Source organism: Rana temporaria, chromosome 8 (genome assembly GCF_905171775.1).
Source record: "Rana temporaria chromosome 8, aRanTem1.1, whole genome shotgun sequence".
Lineage (NCBI taxonomy): Eukaryota > Metazoa > Chordata > Amphibia > Anura > Ranidae > Rana > Rana temporaria.
In genome coordinates, this window is record NC_053496.1 from 174,983,558 (window position 1) to 175,011,319 (window position 27,762).

The window sequence follows — 27,762 nt, forward strand, 5'->3', positions numbered from 1 at the left end:
ACCTGCCTTTACACGCACATGAACATTAATGGCATCCCAGTTTTAATCCATAGGGTTCAATATTGAGTTGACCCCGCCCTTTGCAGCTATAACAGTTTCAACTCTTCTTGGAAGGCTGTCCACAAGGTTTAGCCTGGCGTCCCAATACTTTTGACAATATAGTGTACTTAAATCGATCTAGCCTATTGGATGCAGGGAGGATAAATGTAAGAAATGCACTAGCCTATAGTAACCAACCTACTGAATACCATTACACTGCTGTATAGTTAAAGGGTCACTAAAGGAAAACATTTTTTTTGCTGAAATTACTGTTTACAGGGTATATAGAGACATAAAAGTTAACTGATTCATTTTAAAAATGATTAAAAATAGATTAAATTCAATCATATAATGTGCCTCTAGTTTCACTTTCGGTTTTAAACTGGTTTCATGTTTTTGTGAAGTAAAGAGACCCACAGAACAAAAACAAACAAATCCAGGGCAGTGTTTTGTTTTTAAAATGAATCTGATTGGTTCTGAGGAGTTTTAGACACACAGTAATGACAGCTTAGACCACCGTGAGAAAGCTCCCAGTACCATGGTTATAAGGAAACAGGCAACCAGGAAGTGTGGAGATCACAGCAGAATTACAGCTACTTCAAAGCAAAAACGAACCATAAGGACATGAAACCAGTACTGCAGTAAGGTAAAGGAAGCTATTTAGCTAAAAAAAAAATTCCTTTAGTGATCCTTTTAAAGAAGGATTCCCTTACGTTAGTCATCAGTGGAGAAGTTGAACACCTTACATTGCTGGTCGGTGGAACTAATGCACATATAAAAGGTAGTAGTAAACAATATTAATGTAGTAAAAAATGTTAATAAAAACGGCAAGAGAAGCCTCCGGTGGAGGAGAGATGTCGGAGAATGTAGTGTGGAAGGTGGAGGACAGCTGTCGGAGAATGTAATGTGAATGGTGGAGGAGAGCTGTCGGAGAATGTAGTGTGGAGGAGAGCTGTCGGAGAATGTAGTGTGGATGGTGGAGGAGAGCTGTCGGAGAATGTAGTGTGGATGGTGGGAGGAGAGCTGTGGGAGAATGTAGTGTGGATGGTGGGGGAGAGCTGTCGGAGAATGTAGTGTGGATGGTGGGAGGAGAGATGTCTGAGAATGTAGTGTGGATGGTGGGGGAGAGCTGTCGGAGAATGTAGTGTGGATGGTGGGAGGGGAGCTGTCGGAGAATGTAGTGTGGATGGTGGAGGAGAGCTGTCGGAGAATGTAGTGTGGAAGGTGAAGGAGAGCTATCGGGAAATGTAGTGTGGATGGTGGGGGAAATCTGTCGGAGAATGTAATGTGGATGGTGGGGGGAGAGCTGTTAGTGAATGTAGTGTGGATGGTGGAGGAGAGATGTCGGAGAATGTAGTGTGGATGGTGGGAGGAGAACTGTCGGATAATGTAGTGTGGATGGTGGAGGAGAGCTGTCGGAGAATGTAGTGTGGATTTTGGGGGAGAGCTGTCGGAGAATGTAGTGTGGATGGTGGAGGAGAGCTGTCGGAGAACGTAGTGTGGAAGTTGGAAGAGAGCTGTCGGAGAAATTAGTGATCTACTGGGTCCCCAAATTCTGAAGGGAAGGTCTCAAGCGAGATAGCTGTTTGATGGGGAGTCAGTCTGAGGAGAGCCAAGAGAGGCAGGCAATCCAATAGGGCCTCGACAATCCATCGGGGATCAAGGTAGCCGGACACTGAAAAGGTTGGAGGTTAGCCACCTGTCAGTCGGTAACCTAATGGAAAACAACCTGAGGAAGATTCGAGCACAAATTCTACCACGGAGGATTGTCTCCATGACCTAAGTTCTAGGGAGGATTTGTGGCAGAGATCTGTTCCCTCAAAGTTTCGAGTGATATTCTGGCTGCCAGATCGGTGTGAGAGGCCTGTCCGGGTACACTATACCCCCTCCGACTGGAGTGGCGACGAAAGTAAAGTGTCGTTGGAAGCAGGACTGTTTCCGCACTGTTAGGCCTGAATCTGCTATTTCTCCTCCTCCTACATCTTTACTATCTACCTCCAGTTTACTGTTTACCGTGTTGGGTAAAATAAAAGCACAAGAAAAGACACCTGCTGTGTGGACATTCCATTTGCTGAGGCTCTCATCATCTACCCTAGACGATCACAGAGGTAACACGCCATCCCATTTATAACCAGCGGCTCCTTCGGGGGTGAGCGCTACATATATATATATATATATATATATATATAATGAATAAAAGTGATCCAATTTTTTTTTAAGGGACAGTGTAAAAAATAAGAAAATAAAAGTAAAATAAATAAGACAAAAAAAATAAAAAATTTAAAGTGCCCCGTCCTGCCGAGCTTGCGCGCAGAAGTGAACGTATACATTAATTGTGCCCGTGTATGTAAACGGTGTTCAAACCCCACATGTGAGGAATCGCCGCAATAGTTAGAGCAATAGCAATAATTCTAGCAAAAGACTCAAAACTGGTAACCTGTAGACATTTTTAAACGTTGCCAATGGAACTGTTTTCTTATTTTATTAAAAAATATGTTTTTTCCCCCCAAAAATTGTGTTTGTAAGACGGCTGCGCAAATACGGTGTGACACAAAGTATTGCAACGACCGCCATTTTATTCTCTACGATGTCTGAAAAAATGATATATAATGTTTGGGGGTTCTAAGTAATTTTCTAGCAAAAAAATAAACTGATTTTAACTTGTAAATAACAAGTTTGAAAAACAGGCTCAGTCCTTAAAGGAACACTAAAAGGTTTGTTTTTTATTAGATCAATTGATTGCTGTAAGCTAGAGCATTTAAATATCACTTACCTCGTTTTTCCTTTTGACCTCCAAAATACAGTAATCCAGGTTTGAAAATGCCATTTCCTGTCTCTCCTCTTCTTGCTTTCCACCAGCATCTGAGCCGTTTTGCATGGTGGAAAGCAGAATGTGCTCACCCCCTCCCTATGACTACAGCCCTGCGTGAAGATGCTCTCTTATCCCTCACAGGCATGGAGGCTAAGCCTAATGGGAACTGTAGTTCCCATTAGATCGTGATGTAGCAAGAATGAATGCGCACCGCAAACCAGGAAGCCAGTGAGAATAATGATTCAGGAGTGACGGAGGTGAATAAAACAGCTCGATTGCAACAGGTATCAAACTAGTTATAATGCAAAACATTACTTTTTACTTTATCAACTACTGTCAGACTTTAATTTAAGAGGAAAATATTTTTGTCTTTACAACCCCTTTAAGTGGTTAACGAGAGAGAGAACGATTCACATGTTTCGTTTTTTGTTAAGGGTATAATCTGCTTATCTATTCATAGATGTAACATAAGAGAAAAATGAAGCAGAGAGCAAAGTGACGAAACACGTAGACTTCAGTATTTATATTCCACACAAGGTCTCGTTCATTGTCGGTGGAACGCACAAACAGGAAGTGATGTGATGTATGAACAGGAAGTTCCAGGGGAAAGGTGAATCAGAAGGAAATAGAGAGCAGACATTGCTGGAACTGGCAGCAGAGGAGGTAATAAGATCTTATTTTATATTTACACCCAGTAACCCCCCCCCCCATGTCCGTCCTCTTCCTCCATAGTCACTGTGATGTTTATATACCAGATACATCCTAAATGTAGAACCATGTATCCAATTGTCCATCCAGAGCCTCTGGTTTATAGACCGGATACATCCTAAATATAGAACCATTTATCCAACTGTCCATCCGGAGCCTCTGGTTTATAGACAAGATACATCCTAAATATAGAACCTTGTATCCGACCGGATACATCCTAATTATAGAACCATTTATCCAACTGTCCATCCAGAGCCTCTGGTTTATTGACCAGATACATCCTAAATATAGAACCATTTATCCAACTTTCCATCCAGAGCCTCTGGTTTATAGACCAGATACGTCCTAAATATAGAACCATTTATCTAACTGTCCATCCAGAGCCTCTGGTTTATATACCAGATACATCCTAAATATAGAGCCATTTATACAACTGTCCATCCCTAGCCTCTGGTTTATAGACCAGATACCGTATTTATCGGCGTATACCGCGCACTTTTTTGCCCTGAAAATCAGGGCAAAATCGTGGGTGCAAGATATACGCCGATACCCGCTTTCCCGCGCAGTCGGGCAGCCTCGGCTCCTCTCGCGCTGATGTCCTGGACGTACAGGACGTCGGCGTGAGAGTAGCCGAGCCTGCCCGACTATACACGAGTGTACTGCGCTCGGTATATGCCGGCGCAGTATTTAAACTCGGCGCGGGAAACGAGCAGGGAGGACGCCGCAGAAGGACGCCGGACCCGACGAAGAGGACACCCGAAGCCGCCGATGGACGCCGCGCAAGACACCAAACTGTAAGTACAAAAATCTTTTTTCCACAGGAATTTTGCGGCAACTTTAGGGGTGCGCGCTATATGTGGGAGCGCGCTATACCCCAATAAATACGGTACATCCTAAATAAAGAACCATTTACCCAACTGTCTGTAAAACTGTCTCGGATTGTTGGCTCTCATAACTTTGAGATAATGGACAGCCCAGATGCCACCCAGGCCTATTTTGTTGGAGTTTGCATGTTCTGTTCACATTGATGTCACCCTGACAACCGTGTCACATGACACTAATAGGACGGAGCTCACAATATAGACATTCCCGGGCACTGTGCACACAAAACAATGTCATGTCTACATGCTGAGTGCTTTAAAAGGAATATCTGGTTTACTGATTTCGATGAGATGCAAGAGTTCGGCATTGCAGGATAAAATGCAGTCTGAGGTGTCAGAACTCTGGAGGAACTCTGTGTAGACATTATTCATCCCAGTACAGTCCAGATAATTCTCAGTTTTTTATCCGTCTACAGAGAGGAGAGTCTTGTATAGGTCACATGACCACATCAATGAAGATGGATGGGGACCGGAGTCACACAAGTGAGAGGATATTGGACCTCACCATGGAGATCATCTACCTGCTGACTGGAGAGGTGAGGAGGATTCTGGGAGGTCACATGACATATTTCTAATATCTTTTCATAAAACGCAGACCTGACCAGAGAGGTGAGGAGGATTCTGAGAAGTCTATAGTGATATTTGTTACTTTCTCTCTTGATACAGGATTTTAAAGTAGTGAAGAAAACATCTGGGGATCCATTAACACCCAGCAACTGTCTTCATAGTACATCACCCATCACAGTGCCTCCAACTCACTGTCTTAAAACAGAGGTAACCAGTGCCAAGGAGATTCTAGAAGTCACCAAGAAAATCATTGGGCTGCTGACAGGAGAGGTGAGCGGTGCCGGGAATTCTGGGACATTGTCCTATAACAGACAAGGGATGTGTCTGAATGGTGACTGTGTGCGCACTCACCCCTAAACGTTGACCACCTATCACTAGAGTGATCACTTACACTTTGCGGGGAGTGAAGACCCCTAGATGACTTTATCCAAGGTCAGCTTTGCTTAGGATTATCCTCCATGGAAGGGAAGAGAAAATGACAGACAGGGGCTCCCATAGTGTAAAACTGGAACAGTGTCCAACCGAGATTGGCCGGATTACCCTACCCAAAAACACATGCTCATCACACCGCGTGCCAGGCATAGGCATCAAACCATGTGAGTGCAATTTTTAGATTATTCTCTTGATTTTTTTAATACAATACGGTTTTACACTATGGGAGCCCCCGTCTGTCATTTTCTCTTCCCATCCATGGAGGATTATCCTAAGCAAAGCTCACCTTGGATAAAGTCATCTAGGGGTCTTCACTCCCCACAAAGCCCAAGTGACCACTTGATGAGCGCAGTGTCCTACCACTTTAATTGCACAGTGACGCTAGTCAGCTCACATTTAAAGTGCTGATGGCAATTGTTTGTTTACAGATTATTTATTTTCTTTGGCGCAATGTTTTTTTGTTTATATCATTGTGTGTGTCAGGTTCCTATAAGGTGTCAGGATGTCACTGTCTATTTCTCCATGGAGGAGTGGGAGTATTTAGAAGGACACAAGGATCTCTACAAGGACGTCATGATGGAGAATCAGCCGCCCCTCACATCACCGGGTAAGAGGAGACTTTATTGTAAAGGAGAGAGCAGTACGGAGGGTCCACCTAGATCCCCCATCATCTGATAAACACATAGAAACAATGGACCAGATTCAGGTAGCTCGGCGCATCTTTGTGCCCGCATAGCGCATCTCATATGCGCTTCGCTGACGTAACTCTGAGAGGCAAGAGCAGTATTCACAAAGCACTCGCTCCCAAACTTGCGCCAGCGTAACGTAAATTGGCCCCCTAATTCAAAGTAGGTTGAAGGAGGGCGTGATACATGTAAATGAACCGTGACCTCATGCAAATGAATGGCCGAACGAACGGCGCATGCGCGCGCATGCTCAGAATCACGTCGCATATACTCCCTAAGATACGACGGCTTAATGCCTACGACGTGAACCTACGCCCACCCTAATTCACGTACGACTTACGTAAATGACCTAAAATACGACGGCTGTTCCGACATCCATACCCTAACATGACTTACCCCTGCTTTATGTGGGATAACTTTGCGCCTTACGTAAACGGCGTAGACTACTGCAACGGGCGTAAGTACGTTTGTGAATCGGCGTATCTAGGTCATTTACATATTCGATGCGTAAATCAATGGAAGCGCCCCTTGCGGCCAGCGTAAATATGCACCCAAGATACGACGGCGTAGGAGACATACGTCGGTCGTATGAAGCCAAAATTCAGGCGTATCTTGTTTGCTAGATAAAGGCGCATAGATACGACGGCGCATCCATGGACTTACGTGGCGTATCAGAAGATACGTTGGCATAAGTCCTTTCTGAATCCAGGCCAATGTGTTCAGTCAGTGTGTGTGTTTCCTACAGATGGATCCAGTAATGGGAACTAGACATTTGTTTTCATCCAAATGCATTTTTTCAAATTTTGGGGATTTTCACGTTCTTTTAACAAATGATAACGAATGTGCAGATTCCAAAATCCGAAAGATCCGACATAAAAAATGCTTTATTTTCGTTTCATTGCGACAACAGTTCGATATAGATAGAAGATTCGACATGACGGTGACAATAGCGATCTGTGTCTATCGAATCTGAGGTTGAATGTGCCTAACCTAACTCTATTAGTCCAAGATTATTTTGACATAGAGAGAAAAGATTCGACTTTACAGAGACATGAAGATTCGACGAAGCTGCTAGAAACATACGATCGCCACGAGCGCACATTTATGGTCAAATGCTCCGCCCATAAGCTTTAGAAGAATTCTAATGTTGGTTGACTCGTAATTAATAATAAATATAATTATTACGAGTCATAGAACATTAGAATTCTACTATAACTTGTGGGCGGAGCATTCAACCGTAAATGTATGATTGCGGCGAATCTTCTTATTCCCTGTACACATGATCGGTTCATCCGATGAAAACGGTCTGATGGATTTTTTCATTAGATATCCGATGAAGCTGACTTTCATCAATCTTGCCTACACACCATCAGTTAAAAAAACAATCGTGTCAGAACGTGGTGACGTAAAACACAACGACGTGCTGAGAAAAATTAAGTTCAATGCTTCCGAGCATGCGTCGACTTGATTCTGAGCATGCGTTGATTTTTAACCGATGGATTTCCCCACAGACGATCGTTTTTTTTCTATCGTTTTTTTAACCATCAGATAATTTTAAAACAGGTTCTAAGTTTTTTCACTGATGGGAAAAAAAAACGATAAACAGACGGTTTTCATCAGACGAACCGATCGTGTGTACGTGGCATTAGAACATTCGACAGACACCATAAGCCTTCAATTGACAGAGTCGACCTTAAAGCGGAGTTCCACCCTAAAAATGAACTTTCTATTAACAGCTTGCCTTTAATGTAAAAAAAATATTTAAAAAAATGTTTTTACTCACTTCTATCTGGCTGTTACTAGGCAGTATTCGTAATCTGCCTAGTTCCTGGTTCTAGGTGGTTAAACTTCCTGTCCTAAGACCGTCATTGTCTCTTGGGAAATGATAACACTCATTTCCCAGGAGTCTCTGGGCATTACTGTGCCTAAAAATCGCCCAGCATGCACCTCTCCCTGAAAACCAGTAAAAAAAAGGAACTGGGCTTTACATGCCCACACATATGATGGATACGGCCACAACATGAGCTGGAGGATATAAGGCAAGTGTATGCAATGATTTCTGGAACGATTGGGGAGCTATTAATATGTTTTAGGGACTATTTATTGTGATTAATTTTAGCTTGGAAAAAAAAATAAAAAATATGCCTGGAACCAACGAAACAAAATAAATAAAAACTAATTTCGGAACTAACGAAATAATTAAATTTTTGGACGAAAATGAAATTCGCTAAACAAAATATTTCAATGTGCACATGTCTAATGGAAACCCACCAGAGAGATGTCCATGTCCTCTGTATTCCCAGTTTATATTTGCATTTTACTTCTATGTGTATAAAATTCATAGGATAAAGATATTGTACACCATATGAAAGATCCATCTCTATTCCTCAATATAATGTCATGTTCCCAACAAATGAGGAGGAGATACTGAGATTGCAGGCTTAGCTGGCTTAAATCAGGTTTGGTCTCCACCCAGAGACTGGCCACATTAATCACCTTGCAGGTGGACAGACAGACATGGAGAAGGCCATATGAAAGGTCCATCTCCATTCCTCAATATAATGTCATGTTCCCAACAAATGAGGAGGAGATACTGTACACCATATGAAAGGTCCATCTTCATTCCTCAATATAATGTCATGTTCCCAACAAATGAGGAGGAGATACTGAGATTGCATGGCTGGCTAAAATCAGGTTTGGTCTCCACCCAGAGACTGGCCACATTAATCACCTTGCAGGTGGACAGACAGACATGGAGAAGGCCATATGAAAGGTCCATCTCCATTCCTCAATATATGAAGTTTTTAGCTGTTCTTCAATTTGTGCCATTCTCAAATTTTCTTTTTTCAACAGATGGACACTGTGTTTGGAAGAATACCTTGGAGGGAGATTTTATTAAATGTCCAGATTATAATGTAAAAGATAATGACTCCGCACACAATTCTCCAGGAATTACTCAAATTACACAACAAAGACCTTATCATTTGGAGGGATCAATGGATCACTCTTTTCCTGAGAAATATTCTGATCAATTGCAAACTATGACTTCAATTATTTACCAGAGTTCCCACAGTACCGAGAGATTAACAGATCCATCAAATCCCAAGGAATCTTCTTTAAGGTATAAAGGAGTCCTCACAGACAAGAGATCGTTTTCATGTTTAGAGTGCGGGAAATGTTTCACTGAAAACAGAGCACTCCTTATACACCAGAGAAGTCACACGGGTGAGCGCCCCTATGCATGCTTGGAGTGCGGGAAATCTTTTGTTTATAATACAAACCTTCTTGTGCACCAGAGAATTCACACCGGGGAGCGTCCCTTTTCCTGCTCAGAGTGCGGGAAGTCTTTCACTGAGAAAAGCATACTGCTTACACACCAGAGAAGTCACACAGGTGAGCGTCCTTTCCCTTGTTTAGAGTGCGGGAAAGGTTTCCTTCAAAAAGGAGACCTTCGTAGACACCAGAGAAGTCACACGGGTGAGCGTCCGTATTCGTGTTCAGATTGCGGGAAATGTTACTCTCGGATAACAGAACTCCGTACCCATCAGAGAATTCACACAGGTGAATATCCTTTTTTATGCTCAGATTGCGGGAAGCGTTTCTCTAGGAAAGCAAGCTTTCTTTCACACCAGAGAGTTCACTCAGGGGAGCGACCATTTTCATGTTCACAGTGCGGGAAGAGTTTTACAGAGAGAGAAAAACTTCGTAGACACCAGAAAATTCACGTGGCTGAGCGTCCTTTTTCATGCTCTGACTGTGGGAAAGGTTTCATTGAGAAAGCAAAATTTCTTGCACACCAGAGAAGACACGTGGGTGAGCGTCCTTTTTTATGTCCGGAGTGCGGGAAATCATTTTTTGAAAAAAGAAGCCTTCTTTATCACCAGAGAACTCACACCCGTGAGGGCCCTGTGTATGTTGGGAGTGTGGGAAATGTTTTACATATAAAGGAAGTCTGATTAGACATCAAAGTACAAATTCCTGCTGAAGCTATTGTACAACGTGTACATTCACATATAATGGGTTTAACTGTTCAGTCCATACAGTGCCTGGAAAAAGTATTCATACCCCTTGGCATTTTGTCACGTTACATCCAAAAACATAAAATGTATTGAATTTTATGTAATTGACCAACACAAAGTGGCACATAATTGTGACGTGGAAGGAAAATGATAAATGATTTTCAAGATTTCTTTACAAATAAATCTGTAAAAAGTGTGGGGTACATTTGTATGGCGCCCCCCTGAGTCAATACTTTGTAGAACCCACTGCAATTACAGCTACAAGTCTTTTGGGGGATGTCTCTACCAGCTTTGCACATCTAGAGAGGGACATTTTTGCCCATTCTTTGTTGTAAAATATCTCAAGCTCTGTCAGATTGGATGGAGAGCGTCTGTGATCAGCAATTTTCAAGTCTTGCCACAGATTCTCAATTGGATTTAGGTCTGGACTGTGACTGGGCCATTCTAACACATGAATATGCTTTGATCAAAACCATTCCATTGTAGCTCTGGCTGTACGTTTAGGGTCGTTGTCCTGCTGGAAGGTGAACCTCCACCCCGGTCTCAAGTCTTACGCAGACTCTAACAGGTTTTCTTCTAAGGTTGCCCTGTATTTGGCTCCGTCCATCTTCCCATCAACTCTGAGCAGCTTCCCTGTCCCTGCTGAAGAAGTGCATCACCACTACATCATGCTGCCACCACCATGTTTCACAGTGGGGATTGTGTGTTCAGGGTGATGCGCAGTGTTAGTTTTCCCCCACACATAGCGTTTTGTTTTTAAGCCAAAAAGTACAATTTTGGTCTCATCTGACCAGAGCACCTTGTTTCACATGTTTGCTGTGTCCCCCACATGGCTTCTCACAAACTGAAAACGGCTTTCTTTCAACAATGGCTTTCTTCTTGCCACTCTTCCATAAAGGGCAGATTTGTGGAGAGCACGACTAATAGTTGTCCTGTGGACAGATTCTCCCACCTGAGCTGTGGATCTCTGCAGCTCCTCCAGAGTTACCATGGGCCTCTTGGCTGCTTCTCTGATGAATATTCTCCTTGCCCAGCCTGTCAGTTTAGGTGGACGGCCATGTCTTGGTAGGTTTGCAGTTGTGCCATACTCTTTCCATTTTCGGATAATGGATTGACAGAGCTCTGTGAGATGTTCAAAGCTTGGGATATTAATTATAACATAACCCTGCTTTAACCTTCTCCACAACTTTATTCCTGATCTGTCTGGTGTGTTCCTTGGTCTTCGTGATGCTGGTTGTTCACTAACAAACCTCTGGGGCCTTCACAGAACAGCTGTATTTATACTGAGATTAAATTACACACAGATGGACTCCATTTACAAATTAGGTGACTTCAGAAGGCAACTGGTTCCACTAGACTTTAGTTAAGGGTATCAGAGTGAAGGGGGATGAATACAAATGTACCTCACACTTTTCACATATTTATTTGTAAAAAAAAAAAAAAAAATGAAAACCATTTATTATTTTCCTTCCACTTCACAATTATGTGCCACTTTGTGTTGGTCTATTACATAAAAGCCCAATAAAGTACATGTACGTTTTTGGTTGTAACATGACAAAATGTGGAACATTTCAAGGGGTATGAATACTTTTTCAAGGCACGGTATATACTGTAGCTGTGTGATTAAAAATGTTTTCATTTTTAAAGGGGTACATTCTGGCTAAAGTCGTCATGTTTTAGCTATAGGTGGAGTTTGGTGGGCTGAGTCACCTGTGGACATCTTCTGTTTCTTGGAGACTCCATTTGTTAGGTCTGCATGTTAGGGTTCCGGCCTTCTTTTCCTGGAAACATCGGGGTGTCTTTTTTCTGTTTGCATCCTCCAAGATAATGAGCATAAATCCAGCAGAGGAGCGGGAGAAGCCATTCCAGGTATGCAGACCAGGGAACTCAAGATATATAAGCATACCAGGGAATTTTGTTAACCCCATAAGCCTCATGCCGCGTACACACGATCGTTTTTCGGCATGGAAAAAAACGTTGTTTTTCAGCATGCCCAAAAAACGAAGTTTTTCCAACTTCATCATTAAAAACATTGTTGCCCACACACCATCGTTTTTGAAAAATGATGAACAAAGCACGATGACGTACAACACGTACGATGGCACTCTGAAGGGGAAGTTCTATTCGCCTTTGGGCTGCTTTTAGCTGATTCCTTGTTAGTAAAAGACGAATCGCGCTTTTTTGTCTGTTACAGCGTGATGAATGTGCTTACTCCATTATGAACGGTAGTTTTACCTGAACGAGCGCTCCGTCTCATAACTTGCTTCTGGGCATGCGCGGGTTAAACGTCGTTTTTGTTCACACACGATCAATTTTTACAACCCGAAAAACAACATTTTTTAAAACTACGTTAAAAAATGCAGCATGTTCGAATTTTTTTTTGTCGTTTTTCAGAAGCCGAAAAACGATGTGAAGCCCACACACGATCATTTTAAATGACGTTTTTAAAAACGTCGTTTTTTTTCCATGCCGGAAAACGATCGTGTGTACGCAGCATTAGATTCTATTGGGTGGGGGGCAGTTCGGACCAATTCGGAGTTGGAAATTTTAGGGGGCAGGTTTTGCAGGGATTAGATTGTAATTGACAGAAATAAATTAGAAACGACTTTCAATTGGTACCAACAACCCACTTTATTTATTGAAATAATGTTCGTTTAGACTACCAATATATTCGATGTTTGGAAATGTCAAACAGTATTCTTAAACTTGTTTGTTTTCCTATTATTCGTAAAAAACATGTCTGATAATAAATAAAAGGCATCTGTCAGCGATCTTGTATAATACACACCAACACACTGTTCTTACGTACAACTCAATACATGGGAGATTGATTTACTAAAACTGGTGCACTAAGGCCTAGCTCGCAGTCTCCACTCTAATTCATCCCAAAGGTGTTCCATCAGGTTGAGGCCGGGACTCTGTGGAGGCCAGTCAAGTTCCTCCACCCCAAACTCGCTTATCCATGTCTTTATGGCCCTTGCTTTGTGCACTGGTGCGCAGTCATGTTGGAACAGGAAGGGGCCGTCCCCAAACGGTTCCCACAAAGTTGGGAGCATGAAATTGTCCAAAATGTCTTGGCATGCTGACGCCTTAAGAGTTCCCTTCACTGAGCCATGACTAAGCACTAACAGTGTGCGAAACGCGCCGGCTGTCCCTTCTTGTGACTGTATTTTTTGGATTTGCATGTTCCGTTTTTACGAATAAAAGACTACTTTTTTAAGTTTCCCTGGAGTGCGGCTGTCCATTCATCTCCATTGTTTGTATCATGCCTTGTGCATTGCCAGCACCTTGGACTCCTAAGAGGCTCCTCTAATTGTCTGCAGAGATCCACCTGGAGCGGTGATCCCTCTTTCCACTGGAACTGAGGGGCCAAGCCCAACCCCTGAGGAGCCAAGCCCACACCATAATCCCCCCTCCACCAAATGATTTGGACCAGTGCACAAAGCAAGGTCCATAAAGACATGGATGAGGGAGATTGGGGTGGAGGAACTTGACTGGCCTGCACCTCAACCCGATAGAACACCTTTGGGATGAATTAGAGCGGAGACTGTGAGCCAGGTTTTTTCGTCCAACATCAGTGTCTGACCTAACCTATGTGCTTCTTGAAGAATGGTGAAACATTCCCATAGACACCCTCCTAAACCTTGTGGACAGCCTTCCCAGGAGAATTGAAGCTGCAAAGGGTGGGCAAACTCAATATTGAACCCTACAGACTAAGACTAGGATGCCATTAAAGTTCATCTGTGTGTAAAGGCAGGCTTCCCAATACTTTTGGCGATATAGTGTATATAGGTTGCGCTGGAATGAAGGGCTTAAGAGTTCCCTTCACTGGAACTAAGGGGCCAAGCCCAACCCCTGAAAAACAACCCCACACTACAATCACCCCTCCACCAAATGATTTGAAGGGGTGGCCCAATACTTTTGCCAATATAGTGTGGATTAGAGAATTTGGGGTGGAGGAAATTGACTGGCCTGCACAGAGTCCTGACCTCAATCCTGTAGCACACCTTTGGGATGAGTTAGAGCTGAGACCTTCTCGTCCACATCAGTGCCTGACCTCACAAATGCATTTCTGAAAAAATGGTCAAACGTTCCCATAGACACACACCAAATGCTGCGTACATACGACCTTGGATGGTTTTTCCGACGGAATTCTGCTCAAGCTTGGCTTGCATTTTCTTGTGAAAAAAAGCTTGGCTTGCATACACACAGTCACACAAAAGTTCTCTAAACTTTCAACCGTCAAGAACGCGATGACGTACAACACTACGACGAGGCGAGAAAATGAAGTTCAATGTTTCTTGAGCATGAGCCGAATTGTTTCCGAGCATGCGTTGGAATTTTGCGCGTCGGAATTGCTACAGACTAATGGATTTTCCTATAGGAATTTTTTCCGTTGGAAAAATTGAGAACCAGCTCTCAATCTTGTTGACGGAAATTCCGACAGCAAAAGTCCGATGTAGCTTACACACGGTCAGAATTTTCGTTCAAAAGCTCACATCAGACTTTTGCTGTCGGAATTTACGATCGTGTGTATGGGGCATAAACCTTGTGGACGGCCTTCCCAGAAGAGTTGAAGCTGTTATAGCTGCAAAGGGTGGGCCAACTCAATATTGAACCCTACGGACTAAGACTGGTACACACGATCAGATTGTTGGTCAACGGAGCTTTATACTTTTGTCAAAAAAGCATGTGCCTGGATATTGTCTTGCATACTAACGGCACACAATTGTCGGCCAACAAACACGAACGTAGTGATGTACTACGAGGAATTTTAGCTCCTGAGCGCCACCCTTAGGGCACCTTCTGCTAATTTCGTGTTTGGTGAGCATTGATTCCGAACATGTGTAGTTGTACTTTCAACTTTTGTGTGATGGATTTGTGTACTGACCATCAGAAAATCTGACAACAGACCGTTGTCCGCAGAAAATTTATTAGCATGTCATCAATATTTGTTGGCCGAAAGTTGGACAACAATTGTCTGAAGGAGCGTACTAACCGGATTTTAGGCCAACAGTCTGTCAACAGACAATCCCCTGCCATCAATCTGATCCTGTGTACGGGGCATTAGACTGGGATGCTATTAAAGTTCATGTGCGTGTAAAGGAATCGCCACCTAGCGGCCGGCCTAGAATTGCAGCCTAAGATCCGACGGTGTAAATCAATTACACCTGTCGGATCTTAGGGCTATCTATGCGGAACTGATTCTATGAATCAGCCGCATAGATACAACAAGCGTATCTCAGAGATACGACGGCGTATCAGGAGATACCCTGTTGTATCTCTTCTGTGAATCTGGCCCACTGTGTATGTGTATGTAGCGCCTGTGTACTTATCAGTACAGGTGCTATGTTAAATTTAGTGGGATGAGAGACTTACTTGCTCTCATCCACGTTGATTCATTTAAATTTGGCTGTCGCCAGCCCTGAACTGCCCTTGGGTGTCATTCTGTGCTCCAGAGATGCCGTTTCATCTCTGGATGACAGGTGGCACCAAAGGGGTCCAGGCGGAGCCGCTTCTTCCCAGCAGCCAATTAGAGGAGTTTTCCCTCGCAGAGCATGCTGGGAAGGGGTATTTCTGTGGCGGAGGCCATTGCTCGGGGTTCTTTGCGGGTTCCTGGTTCCAGGTGCGGCACCCACCTTTAGGGTGTGCGCACATCACGGGCCCCGGCGATATGGCCTACCAGGCCGGGGCGCACATGCTACGCGGAGTTCCTGACTCTGGGCCCTCATGGCCCGGAGCAACTGATGCTGCAAAGGGGCCCCAGTGATTGACTGGGTTCCCCATCCCTCACCAAGAAGATCCCAAGCGAGTTGTGCTGTTCGATGGGGAGTCGGTCTGAGGTGAACCCGGAGGCAGGTGATCCAACAGGGCTTAGACGAACCATTGGGGATCTGGGTGGCCGGACACTGACAGGTTGTATGCTGCAAACTGTCAGTCGGTGACTCAGGGACAAGAAGTCTGCCTGAGGGAGATTCAGGTTGATCATTAACGGGGAGGATTCGCTCTACAGTTCACGCTCTTGATACACTGGGCCTGTGGCAGAGACCCGTCCCTCCCCAGAAAGCTCTAAGTGACACTCTGGCTGCCAGAAATTATTGGAGGCAGGACTGCTTCTTCTATCCATAGCCTGAATCTGTGAAGTTTATTCTCTTTTCACCAATCTATACTATCTACCTCAAGCTGACTGTTGGTCATGTTAGACCAGAAATAAAGCATTGAAAACGTCAACCAACAGTCTGGACATTCCGTTACTGCTCTCATCACCATCATTACCCCTAAACACATCACAGAGGTAACTTAAATACGCCGATCCCAAATATAACCAGCGGCTCCTTCGGGGGTAGCGTTACATGTGTGTATATATATATGTGTTGATGGCACCAGCGTCTAAAACAATACCACACTGATACATAGATGAGATATACGAGTGTGTAGTCATGCAATATCATAGGAGAATGGACTGGGAGGCCAAAATTTAAATCCCACCGTTGGCTGCAGTTTTAAAATTTTCCACATGGTGGTGATTTCACATACAGTACTTTGAATGCACAAACAGGAAGTCTCTATGCCGCCTACAGACAGGAACTTCCAGGTTAGAGGTGATTTGGGAGGAAGTAGAAAGGAGACATTGCTGGAACTGGCAGCAGAGGAGGTAATAAGATATTATTTTATAATTACACCCAGTAACCTCCCGCCATGTCCGTCCTCTGCCTACATAGTCACTGTGATGTCTGTTATGATTAAAGACTGGATACATCCTAAATATAGAGCCATTTATCCAACTGTCCATCCAGAGCCTCTGGTTTATAGACTGGATACATCCTAAATATAGAGCCATTTATCCAACTGTCCATCCAGAGCCTCTGGTTTATAGACTAGATACATCCTAAATGTAGAGCCATTTATACAGTCCAGATAATTCTCAGGTTATTATCTGTCTACCGAGAGTAGAGTCTTGTATAGGTCACATGACCAACTCAAGAAAGATGGATGGGGACCGGAGTCACACAAGTGAGAGGATATTGGACCTCACCATGGAGATCATCTACCTGCTGATCGGAGAGGTGAGGAGGATTCTGGTAGGGTCCTTTGACTTCATAGACATGCCTAGAAAGGTGAAGAGAATTCTAGAAAATATTAGTGATAATTGCTACTTTCTCTCTTGATACAGGATTATAAAGTAGTGAAGAAAACATCTGGGGATCCATTAACACCCAGCAGCCGTCTTCACAGGACATCACCCATCACAGCTCCTCCACCTCACTGCCTGACAACAGAGGTAACTAGTACCAAGATTCTAGAAGTCACCAACAAGATCATTGGTCTGCTGACAGGAGAGGTGAGCGGTGCCGGGAATTCTGGGACATTATCCAGTAAGAGACAAGGGATGTGTCTGGATGGTGACTGTATCATTGTGTGTGTCAGGTTCCTATAAGGTGTCAGGATGTCACTGTCTATTTCTCCATGGAGGAGTGGGAGTATTTAGAAGGACACAAGGATCTCTACAAGGACGTCATGATGGAGAATCAGCCGCCCCTCACATCACCGGGTAAGAGGAGACTTTATTGTAAAGGATCCCCCATCATCTGATAAACACATAGAAAACACATAGAAAACACATAGAAACATAGAAACATAGGCCCAGATTCACAGAGAGCGGGCGCACATTACGCCGCCGTAGCGCAAATAATATACGCTACGCCGACGCAGCGCAGAGAGGCAAGCATGGAATTCACAAAGCCAGTGCTCCCAAAACTGCGCTGGGTTTTGAAGGCGTAAGTCGGCGTAGGTGGAAGTGGGCGTGAGCCATGCAAATGATGCGTGACCCCATGCAAATGATGGGCCGAGACGCATCCCTCTGCGCATGCTCATAACCACGTCGGAACAACTGCCTAAACTGCCTACGGCGTGACCGTAACCTACACCCAGCCAGACACACGTCCAACGTAAACAACGTAAAATATGCCAGGCTTGAGTTCCCTGGTGCAGACCTTTGCATATCTGCTGCTGGGTTGCACCTCCTTGATGGGGCTTAATTTTACGCCGGACGTACAACTTACGCGCACATCGTGTAGCCTGCGTTGGGCGCACGTACGTTCGTGAATCGCCGTATTTCCCTCATATGCATATTTGAATAGAAAATCAATGGGAGCGCCACATGCGTCCAGCCTAAATGTGCACCCACGCTACGCCGGCAAGTTACGTCGGCTGGATGAAGCCTATTTTTAGGCGCATTTTGGTTTGTGGGTCCGGCGCACAGATACGACCGTGCACATTTGCACTTACGTCTGCGTATCTTGTTTTATGTCGGCGTAAGTGCTTTGTGAATCCGGGCCATAGTATTCAGTCAGTGTGTGTGTTTCCTACAGATGGATCCAGTAATGGGAACCCAATAGAGAGATGTCCCCGTCCTCTGTATTCCTGGGATTCCACACAAGAAGGTCACACCATTCCTCACCATCATCAGGTAGGTGGGACTGAACATGTAGACTTAAAAATGTGTTGTAATCGATTGTTCCATTCAAATGCATTGTGTCATTTTTGGGGTTTAGGATGTAAAACTGACAGATAGCAAATTTAAGGTAGAAGAGGAAGAAGAAGGGACAATGGTGAGTGGAGCTCAGCAGTCTGTAGAAGGGCAGGAGATGATTATGAGATATCCCTGTCCTCTGTATTCCCGGGATTCCCCACATGAAGATAACACCATCCTTCACCATCATCAGGCAAGTGGAACAGAGCATAGAGACCTAAATGTGTATTTCATGGAAGATGTCATTCTTCTATGTAATCTCTTGTTCATTTTTAAAAATGTATTCTGCCATCTTGGAAGTTTAGGTTGTAGAACTGAAGGACATCAAAGTTGAGATTAAAGAGGAAGAAGAAGAGACGTTGATGAGTGGAGATCAGCAGTCTATGGAGGAGGGGGAGATGATTATGAAAAGTAAACAGGAGGAATCTTCTCTACATATGGACACAAGTAAGTAATAAACACTAAATGCAGAAATTGTTTGCATTTTTATTTTACTTCTACGAGTTAAAAGTAGGCATTTACATTGGTACATGAGCTGACTTATGCCGAGTCCGCCCAGAGACTGGCCACATTAATCACCTTGCAGGTGGACAGACAGAAATGGAGAAGGCCATATGAAAGGTCCATCTCCATTCCTCAATATAACGTCATGTTCCCAACAAATGAGGTGCAGATACTGTACACCATATTAATAACTTCAGCCCCAGAGGATTTGGCTGGCCAAAGACCAGAGCACTTTTTGCCATTCGGCACTGTGTCCCTTTAACTGACAATTGCGCGGTCGTGCGACGTGGCTCCTAAACAAAATTGGCGTCCTTTTTTTCCCCACAAATAGAGCTTTCTTTTGCTGGTATTTGATCACCTCTGTGGTTTTTATTTTTTGCGCCATTAACAAAAAGCAACATTTTTGAAAAAAAAAAGCAATATTTTTTACTTTTTGCTATAATAAATATCCCACAAAAAAGATATACATTTTTTTCTCAGTTTAGGCTGATACGTATTCTTCTACATATTTTTGGTAAAAAAAAAAAAAAAAACGCAATAAGCGTATATTCATTGGTTTGCGGCGGCGGTTAATGATGGGATATGGGGTTCCAGCACCTTGTACCTCTGGACCCCTTTACATTACACAGCATCCTGCACCTCTGGACCCCTTTACATTACACAGCACCCTGCACCTCTGGACCCCTTTACATTACACAGCACCCTGCACCTCTGGACCCCTTTACATTACACAATCCCCCACAGTTTGTTACACAGACACCCCCCTAACAGTTCTGGACCCCCTGCATGTTACACTGGGAGAAGACGTGACATGCGGGCCGCCGCGGCCCACCAGGCATATGCCCGGTATGCCCTATGGCCAGTCTGGGCCTGGTGCTCGACCAACATATACGACTTCTGAATGCAGGGCATGAATCGTTTTTATATTTATTTATTTACAACTTGCTTTCCAACAGATGTAAATATCTCAGACGGACATCCCATGATATCTCCAGATTATAATGCGGACGATAATGACATTGCTCAATATTCTTCAGAAGTAAAGTCCACTTCTCCAGTTACATATCACAGACCTTCTAGAATGGTGAAACCAACGGATTCCTCTATTCTTGAGGAATCTTCTAATACGAATTCAGATCACAATCTCCAATCCCAGAGTATCGATAGACCAACAGATCCGACTAATCCCAAGAAATCTTCTGTTGGCCACGATGGAGTTCACACAGGAAAGCGTTCAATGTCCTGCCCGGTGTGTGGGAAATCTTTTAGTGACAACAGAAACCTTCTTAGACACCAGAGAAGCCACACAGGAGAGCGTCCCTATTCTTGTTCACAGTGCGGAAAATGTTTCATTCACAAAGCAGACCTTCTTAGACACCAGAGAATTCACACGGGCGAACGTCCTTTCTTATGCTCAGAGTGCGGAAAACGATTCATACACAAAACGCACCTTTATACGCACCAGAGAATTCACACGGGCGAACGTCCTTTTTCCTGCTCAGAGTGCGGAAAGTGTTTCACTGGGAAAAGCGTACTTCTTACGCATCAGAGAATTCACACCGGCGAGCGCCCTTTTTCCTGTCCCGACTGCGGGAAGTCTTTCACTGAGAAAAGTGTGCTTCTAACACACCAGAGAAGCCACACGGGCGAGCGCCCTTTCCCTTGTTTAGAGTGCGGAAAATGTTTTCTTCAAAAAGGAGACCTTCGTAGACATCAGAGAACTCACACAGGGGAGCGACCGTATTCCTGTCCGGAGTGCGGGAAGTCTTACTCTCGGAAAGCAGAACTCCGGATACACCAGAGAATCCACACAGGCGATTATCCCTTTTTGTGTACGGTTTGCGGGAAAAGTTTTAATTACAAAGAAAAACTCCGCAGACACCAGAAAACTCACACCGGCGAGCGTCCTTTTTCGTGCCCCGACTGTGGGAAATGTTTTATTGAGAAAGGAAAGCTTGTTGCACACCAGAGGAGACACACGGGTGAACGTCCTTATTCGTGTTCCGAGTGCGGGAAATCTTTTTACGAGAAAAGGAACGTTCTTAATCACCAGAGAACTCACGCTGGTGAAAGTGCGGGAAATGTTTCACGCCCAAAGCAAACATGATACAAGAACGTGTACCTGCTTAAGCGGTTGACAACTGTTGGGTGGAATTTAATCAGTGGAACTGTATAGTACCTCCAACTAGACATGTGCACTGCCGACAAATTCTTTTTTTTTTTTTCATTTTCGTTTTCTTATTTTTTTTATGCTTTATTCGGAAATTCAAAAATGTGGAATTCGAAAATTCAGAAATTTGGAATTCGAAAAATTCGGGGAGTTCAGAAATTGTGGAGATGGATTATGGTGTGAGGTTGTTTTTTTTTACGGTTGGGTTTGGCCCCTTAGTTCCAGTGAGGCGTCACCATTCCAAGACATTTTGGACAACTTCATGCTCCCAACTTTGTGGGAACAGTTTGGGGTTAGCCCTTCATTTTCCAATATGACTACACACCAGTGCAAAAAGCAAGGTCCATAAAGACATGGATGAGCCAGTCTGGGGTGGAGATACTTGACTTGCCTGACCTCAACATGATAGAACACCTGGGATGAATTAGAGTGCAGACTGTGAGCCAGGACTTATTGTCCAACATCAGTGCCTGACCTCACAAATGCGCTTCTGGAAGAATGGTCAATTATTCCCATAGACACTCCTAAACCTTGTGGACGGCCTTCCCAGAAGAGTTGAAACTGTTATAGGTGCAAAGGACGAGGCCAACTCAATATTGAACCATACGGACTAAGACTGGGATGCCATTAAAGTTCATGTGCGTGTAAAGGCAGGTATCACAATACTTTTGGTAATATTGTGTATGTGTGCGTATGTATGTATATATAGATATATATATCTATATATACACTGTACATGAATATAAATAAAAAGATTGCAATGTTCTTCCCGGTCATCTCAAAAGAAATGAAAGGAAACAGTTTGGTCATTAACGACAAAGAACAATTTGACTTTCAGGCCCCATACACACCTAGCATAGAGGGAGCGCAAGTTTTTCGGCCGGTTTTCCCTACAACATGCATAGGGCAGCCTGTTGATTTCAATGGGCTTGCTGAAGTCCAACAAATGAAACACAGTAGCTCATTGGGCATTTTGGTGTGTTGCAGTTTGCATGTTTTTTAATGAATTTGTTGGGCATTTTTTTGCACGCAGCAAAATATGCATTTGCTTCCAGGTTTGAGGGTGCCGTTGAAGTAATTCTAAAGGGTAACATTTAAAAAAAAGAAATAAATAACAAACATGTCATACTTACCTGCTTTGTGTAATGGTTTTGAACAGAACAGTCCCAATACTCTTCTTCTCGGTTCCCCCGCTGACAGTCCTAGCTCCACCCCCCCTGCTGAGTACCCCCAATACCAAACCTTTTGTTATGGGGGCACCCAAGCAGGCTCGCTCCCGAGCCACACTCCTGTGAATGGTCATTGTCCATACACACAGAGTGCGGTTTGGCCCCACCCCTCCTGCTCTCTCCTCCTTGGCTCACTGCCTGTGATTGAGATCAAGAGGAGCTGATGGCTCCCTTTGCTGTGTGAGCCAATGAGGAGAGAGAGACCCTGGAGAGCAGCTACTCTCACGCTGTCAGAAACCATGAATCAAACCCAGTTCAGGAACCGGATCGGATAGTCCGTCAAGCCAAATGTCAGAGAGCCAGAGATAAACGTAGTAGAACAGCAAGCAGGATCTGAAGCCAGAAGGAACGTCAGCCAAGCAAGTTTTCAACAGGAACGCAGGAGATAGTCTCTGTGATGTTGACCAAGGCGAAGGCAGAGATCAACTGAGCTGGAAGGCTTAAGTAGGCAGGACTGATGAGCAGGATAATCTAAAGGGGAGTCACTGTGAAGAAATAGGAGCTGGCAATTAGCTCAGCTCAGAGAAGGAAAGGCTGAGCCCAACCCTGACACACGCACATCACTAGATCGAGATGGGGCTCAGGTAAGTATATGGGGGGTTGCGGGGGGGGGAGCTTCACCCAGAAGGTTTTTTACCTTCATGCATAGAATTCTGCCTTTAGAACCACTTTAACAATTAAGGACAACGAAAGCACAACTTGTTAATTTTAGGTATATAAAAAGGTGGCCACTATACAATCTGATTGTACAAGCTCTGTACAAATGTCTTTTAGATTTACCGAAACAATATAATTGGAGGATACACCATCTATCCAATCACTTTGTATCCAATCAGGCAAGCCCTTGCACTACATAGTTGATGGTAGATCTAAAGGAGATTGTACCAAACAGATGTTATGTGATCACTCAGCTCCTGCACACTCTGCCAAATGAACAATGTATGCAAGAGGAAGGTATTGTACAATCAGATTGTATAGTGTATGGTGAGCTTTACAGACTTCCAGGGGTGTATTTTCTCTGTTTTCAATGCTACAGCTCTGCTCCACATAGGATGTTATGTGATCACTCAGCTCCTGCACACTCTGCCCAATGAACAATCTATGCAAGAAAAAGATAAGCTACACAATGAGGAAGACACTGGCTGTGTATTTAGGGAAAACGATGCACACCGACATTGCCTGTGTTGGAAAAGCATGGGACTACTGAGGTGGGTGGGAGAAATCTCCTGGAGGGGGAGAGCAGGTGCATGGCACTTGTTAATGAGCCGCTGAACTGCTTTCTGACTCTTAACAGTTTGCATGCCTCACATGCCTGGGCATGTTCCAGAAAGTAATGGAGGAGTTATCTAAAGAACAAACTGGAGGCTGAGGAAAAGCCTGCCCTAGAATATATAGAAAGTGTTTTCTTTTCCTGCAACAGAGGTACATTAATGTCATATTTGTATGCTTGAATTTAGAAAAAAGAAAACAAAAAAGGGAATACATTTTAAAAACACCCCCAATTCTGTTCTGGGACAGTGAATGTTCACACTCCGTGGTAAGGGTTAAAGGGGTTGTAAAGGAACTTTTTTTTTTCCTAAATAGCTTCCTTTACTTTAGTGTAGTCCTCCTTCCATTACCTCATCCTTCGATTTTGCCTTTAAATGTCCTTATTTCTTCTGAGAAATCCTCACTTCCTGTTCTTCTGTCTGTAACTCCACGCAGTAATGCAAGGCTTTCTCCCTGGTGTGGAGTGTCATCCTCGCCCCCCTCCCTTGGACAACAGGAGAGTCAGGATGCTCTCTACGTTGCAGATAGAAAAAGGAGCTGTGTGTTAGTGGGCTCACCTCTGCATACTCTATCCCCCCTTCAGTCCATCATGAATGCTGCAGCCAGACTCATCCACCTTACCCACCGCTCTGTCTCTGCTACTCCTCTCTGTCAATCCCTCCACTGGCTTCCGCTCACCCAACAAATTAAATTCAAAATACTAACAACTACCTACAAAGCCATCCACAACTCTGCCCCCAGCTACATCACTGACCTAGTCTCAAAATACCAACCTAATCATTCTCCTCATTCTTCTTAAGACCTTAGACCTGAACGTGACCAGGAACACCTCGATGTACATTTCATCTATTGATGTTGTCAGATTGATTGATGGAGGAGAGCTGTCGGAGAATGTAGTGTGGATTGTGGAGGAGAGCTGTCCGAAAAGAAAGTGTGGATGGTGGAGGAGGGCTGTCGGAGAATGTAGTGTGGATGGTAAAGGAGCGCTGTCGGAGAATGTAGTGTGGATGGTGGAGGAGATCTGTCGGAGAATGTAGTGTGGATGGTGGAGGAGATCTGTCGGAGAATGTAGTGTGGATGGTAGAGGAGTACTGTCGGAGAATGTAGTGTGGATGGAGGGAGGAGAGCTGTCGGAGAATGTAGTGTGGATGGTGGGAGGAGAGCTGTTGGAGAATGTAGTGTGGATGGTGGAGGAGAATGTAGTGTGGATGGAGGGAGGAGAGCTGTTGGAGAATGTAGTGTGGATGGTGGAGGAGAATGTAGTGTGGATGGAGGGAGGAGAGCTGTCGGAGAATGTAGTGTGGATGGTGGGAGGAGAGCTGTTGGAGAATGTAGTGTGGATGGTGGAGGAGAATGTAGTGTGGATAGTGGAGGAGAGCTGTCGGAGAATGTAGTGTGGATGGTGGAGGAGAGCTTTCAGAGAATGTAGTGTGGATGGTGGGAGGAGAGCTGTCGGAGAATGTAGTGTGGATGGTGAAGGAGAGCTGTCGGAGAATGTAGTGTGGAAGGTGGAAGAGAGCTGTCGGAGAATGTAGTGTGGATGGTGGGGGGAGAGCTGTCGGAGCATGTAGTGTGGAAGGTGGGGGAGAGCTGTAGAAGAATGTAGTGTGGAAGGTGGGGGAGAGCTGTAGAAGAATGTAGTGTGGACGGTGGAGTAGAGCTGTCGGAGAATGTAGTGTGGATGGTGGGAGGAGAGCTGTCGGAGAATGTAGTGTGGATGGTGGGAGGAGAGCTGTCGGAGAATGTAGTGTGGATGGTGGGAGGAGAGCTGTCGAGAATGTAGTGTGGATGGTGGGAGGAGAGCTGTCGGAGAATGTAGTGTGGATGGTGGGGGGAGAGCTGTAGAAGAATGTAGTGTGGATGGTGGAGGAGAGCTGTCGGAGAATGTAGTGTGAATGGTGGGAGGAGAGCTGTCGGAGAATGTAGTGTGGAAGGTGGGGGAGAGCTGTAGAAGAATCTAGTGTGGACGGTGGAGTAGAGCTGTCGGAGAATGTAGTGTGGATGGTGGAGGAGAGCTGTCGGAGAATGTAGTGTGGATGGTGGGGGAGAGCTGTCGGAGAATGTAGTGTGGATGGTGGGGGAGAGCTGTAGAAGAATGTAGTGTGGATGGTGGAGGAGAGCTGTCGGAGAATGTAGTGTGGATGGTGGAGGAGAGCTGTCGGAGAATGTAGTGTGGACGGTGGAGTAGAGCTGTCGGAGAATGTAGTGTGGATGGTGGAGAAGGTTTTCATAGAATGTTGTGTGGATAGATAGGGGGGAAACTGCCAGAGAAAATATTGTGAACAATGGGTGGACATCAGACACTGTAGGGTGGATAGTAAAGTAATGAGAAAGGGAGGAACTATAGACACTGATGTCTGTGGATAATGTTTGTGCTACATTGCAGGTTTTCGCCAGAAGCACTGAAATCTGAGATCTCCTACCACATTCATGATTGGTAATGGAATACTCCCGCAGTAGAAGTGAAAGTTACAATGTCTATTTAGAACAATCAGAAGGACGAAATGAGCGGGTTTTGTGAGTACCAGGAATATAAGAATCATTGTGTGCTACAAGCTGCTGGTCAGGGCTGTTCACTCAAATCTGAGCTCTATGCAATACTTACAGGAAACAACTGGTAGAATCTCTACATACAATACTTACATTATTTTTATTTTGCAAGTGTCTTTTTAAGAATATTACATATATAACACCACTTTCCTTGTACAGTTACTCTAATTTTGAATTTTACTAATAATATTAAGGTAATATACAATATATATATATATATATATATATATATATATATATATATATATATATATATATATATATATATATATATATATATATATATATATATATTCTTAAACAGTTTCAACTGAGAAATAAAATACGCAATAAAATTACAGAATGCACTTTAAGGAAACTAAAATAGTGAAAAATAATGTTAGCTGCAATTTCTATATTCTATACAAGACGGTGATTTCACTAACGATGAGCGGACCACACAGACAGGAAGTGATATAAGGCGTAGACAGGAAGTGATGTAGACATATAAACAAGAAGTTCCGGGTGAGAGGTGAGTTGGGAGGAAGTAGAGAGGAGACATTGCTGGGACTGGCAGCAGAGGAGGTAATAAGATATTATTTTATATTTACATCCAGTAACGCCTCCCCCCTCGTTGTGTCCGTCCTCTTCCTCCATAATCACTGTGATGTCTTTTATCGCCAATAGGTGATGATATTCACCTATAATATATAGAGGGTTACAAAGGGGCGGACTGACAACTCATGGGGCCCCTGGGCAATACAAAAGACTATGGGGCCCCTGGGCTTACAGATGGCCACCACGCCAGGAGGCAGTGCAGAGGCGGGGCAGCTAAAATCTCGGGATTTTTACATCAGAAGCATATTGGTTTCAGACATATCAGGGACAGATGTAAAAAAAACTGATTTTTACATACTGTCCCTGGTTTTACTGAGCCTGGTGGGGCCCCCTAGTGACATGGGGCCCTCGGGCAGTGCCCGAGTGACTCAATGGTCAGTCTGCCCCTGGGGTTACATTATGTATTCAAATACATTCAGCCATTGTTTTTTTTTTGTGCAGATACATCTTAAATATAGAGCCATTTATCCAAATTTTTTGGTGGGCATTAAAAAAACCTGAGGCTGTTGGGCCTCAAATTCTACAGTATCATCGTCAATCACCTAGACTATCAATAGATTCAAAGTGATTTTCTTTTAGACCTCCATCTACCAAGACAGTCTCCTCTCTACAAGATGTAAGCTGTTGCTTAGTGATCTTTTGGCCGACTGTCCATCCAGAGCCTCTGGTTTATAGACCGGATATACCCTAAATATAGAACCATTTATTCAACTGTCCATCCAGAGCCTCTGGTTTATAGACCAGATACATCCTAAATATAGAACCA

At 44.1% G+C, this 27,762-nt stretch overlaps 1 protein-coding gene across 1 annotated transcript; it reads left to right on the plus strand.

Annotated features, from left to right (window-relative positions):
• The first annotated feature begins 8,887 nt into the window (after positions 1-8,887).
• Positions 8,888-21,833, plus strand: LOC120910515 (zinc finger protein 605-like). Its single transcript, XM_040322273.1, has 6 exons — positions 8,888-10,075; positions 17,319-17,486; positions 18,564-18,614; positions 18,700-18,870; positions 18,983-19,124; positions 20,138-21,833. The coding sequence occupies exons 1-6, from the start codon at positions 8,921-8,923 to the stop codon at positions 21,286-21,288; spliced, it is 2,838 nt and encodes a 945-aa protein (XP_040178207.1). The 5' UTR covers positions 8,888-8,920; the 3' UTR covers positions 21,289-21,833.
• The last annotated feature ends 5,929 nt before the right edge of the window (positions 21,834-27,762 follow it).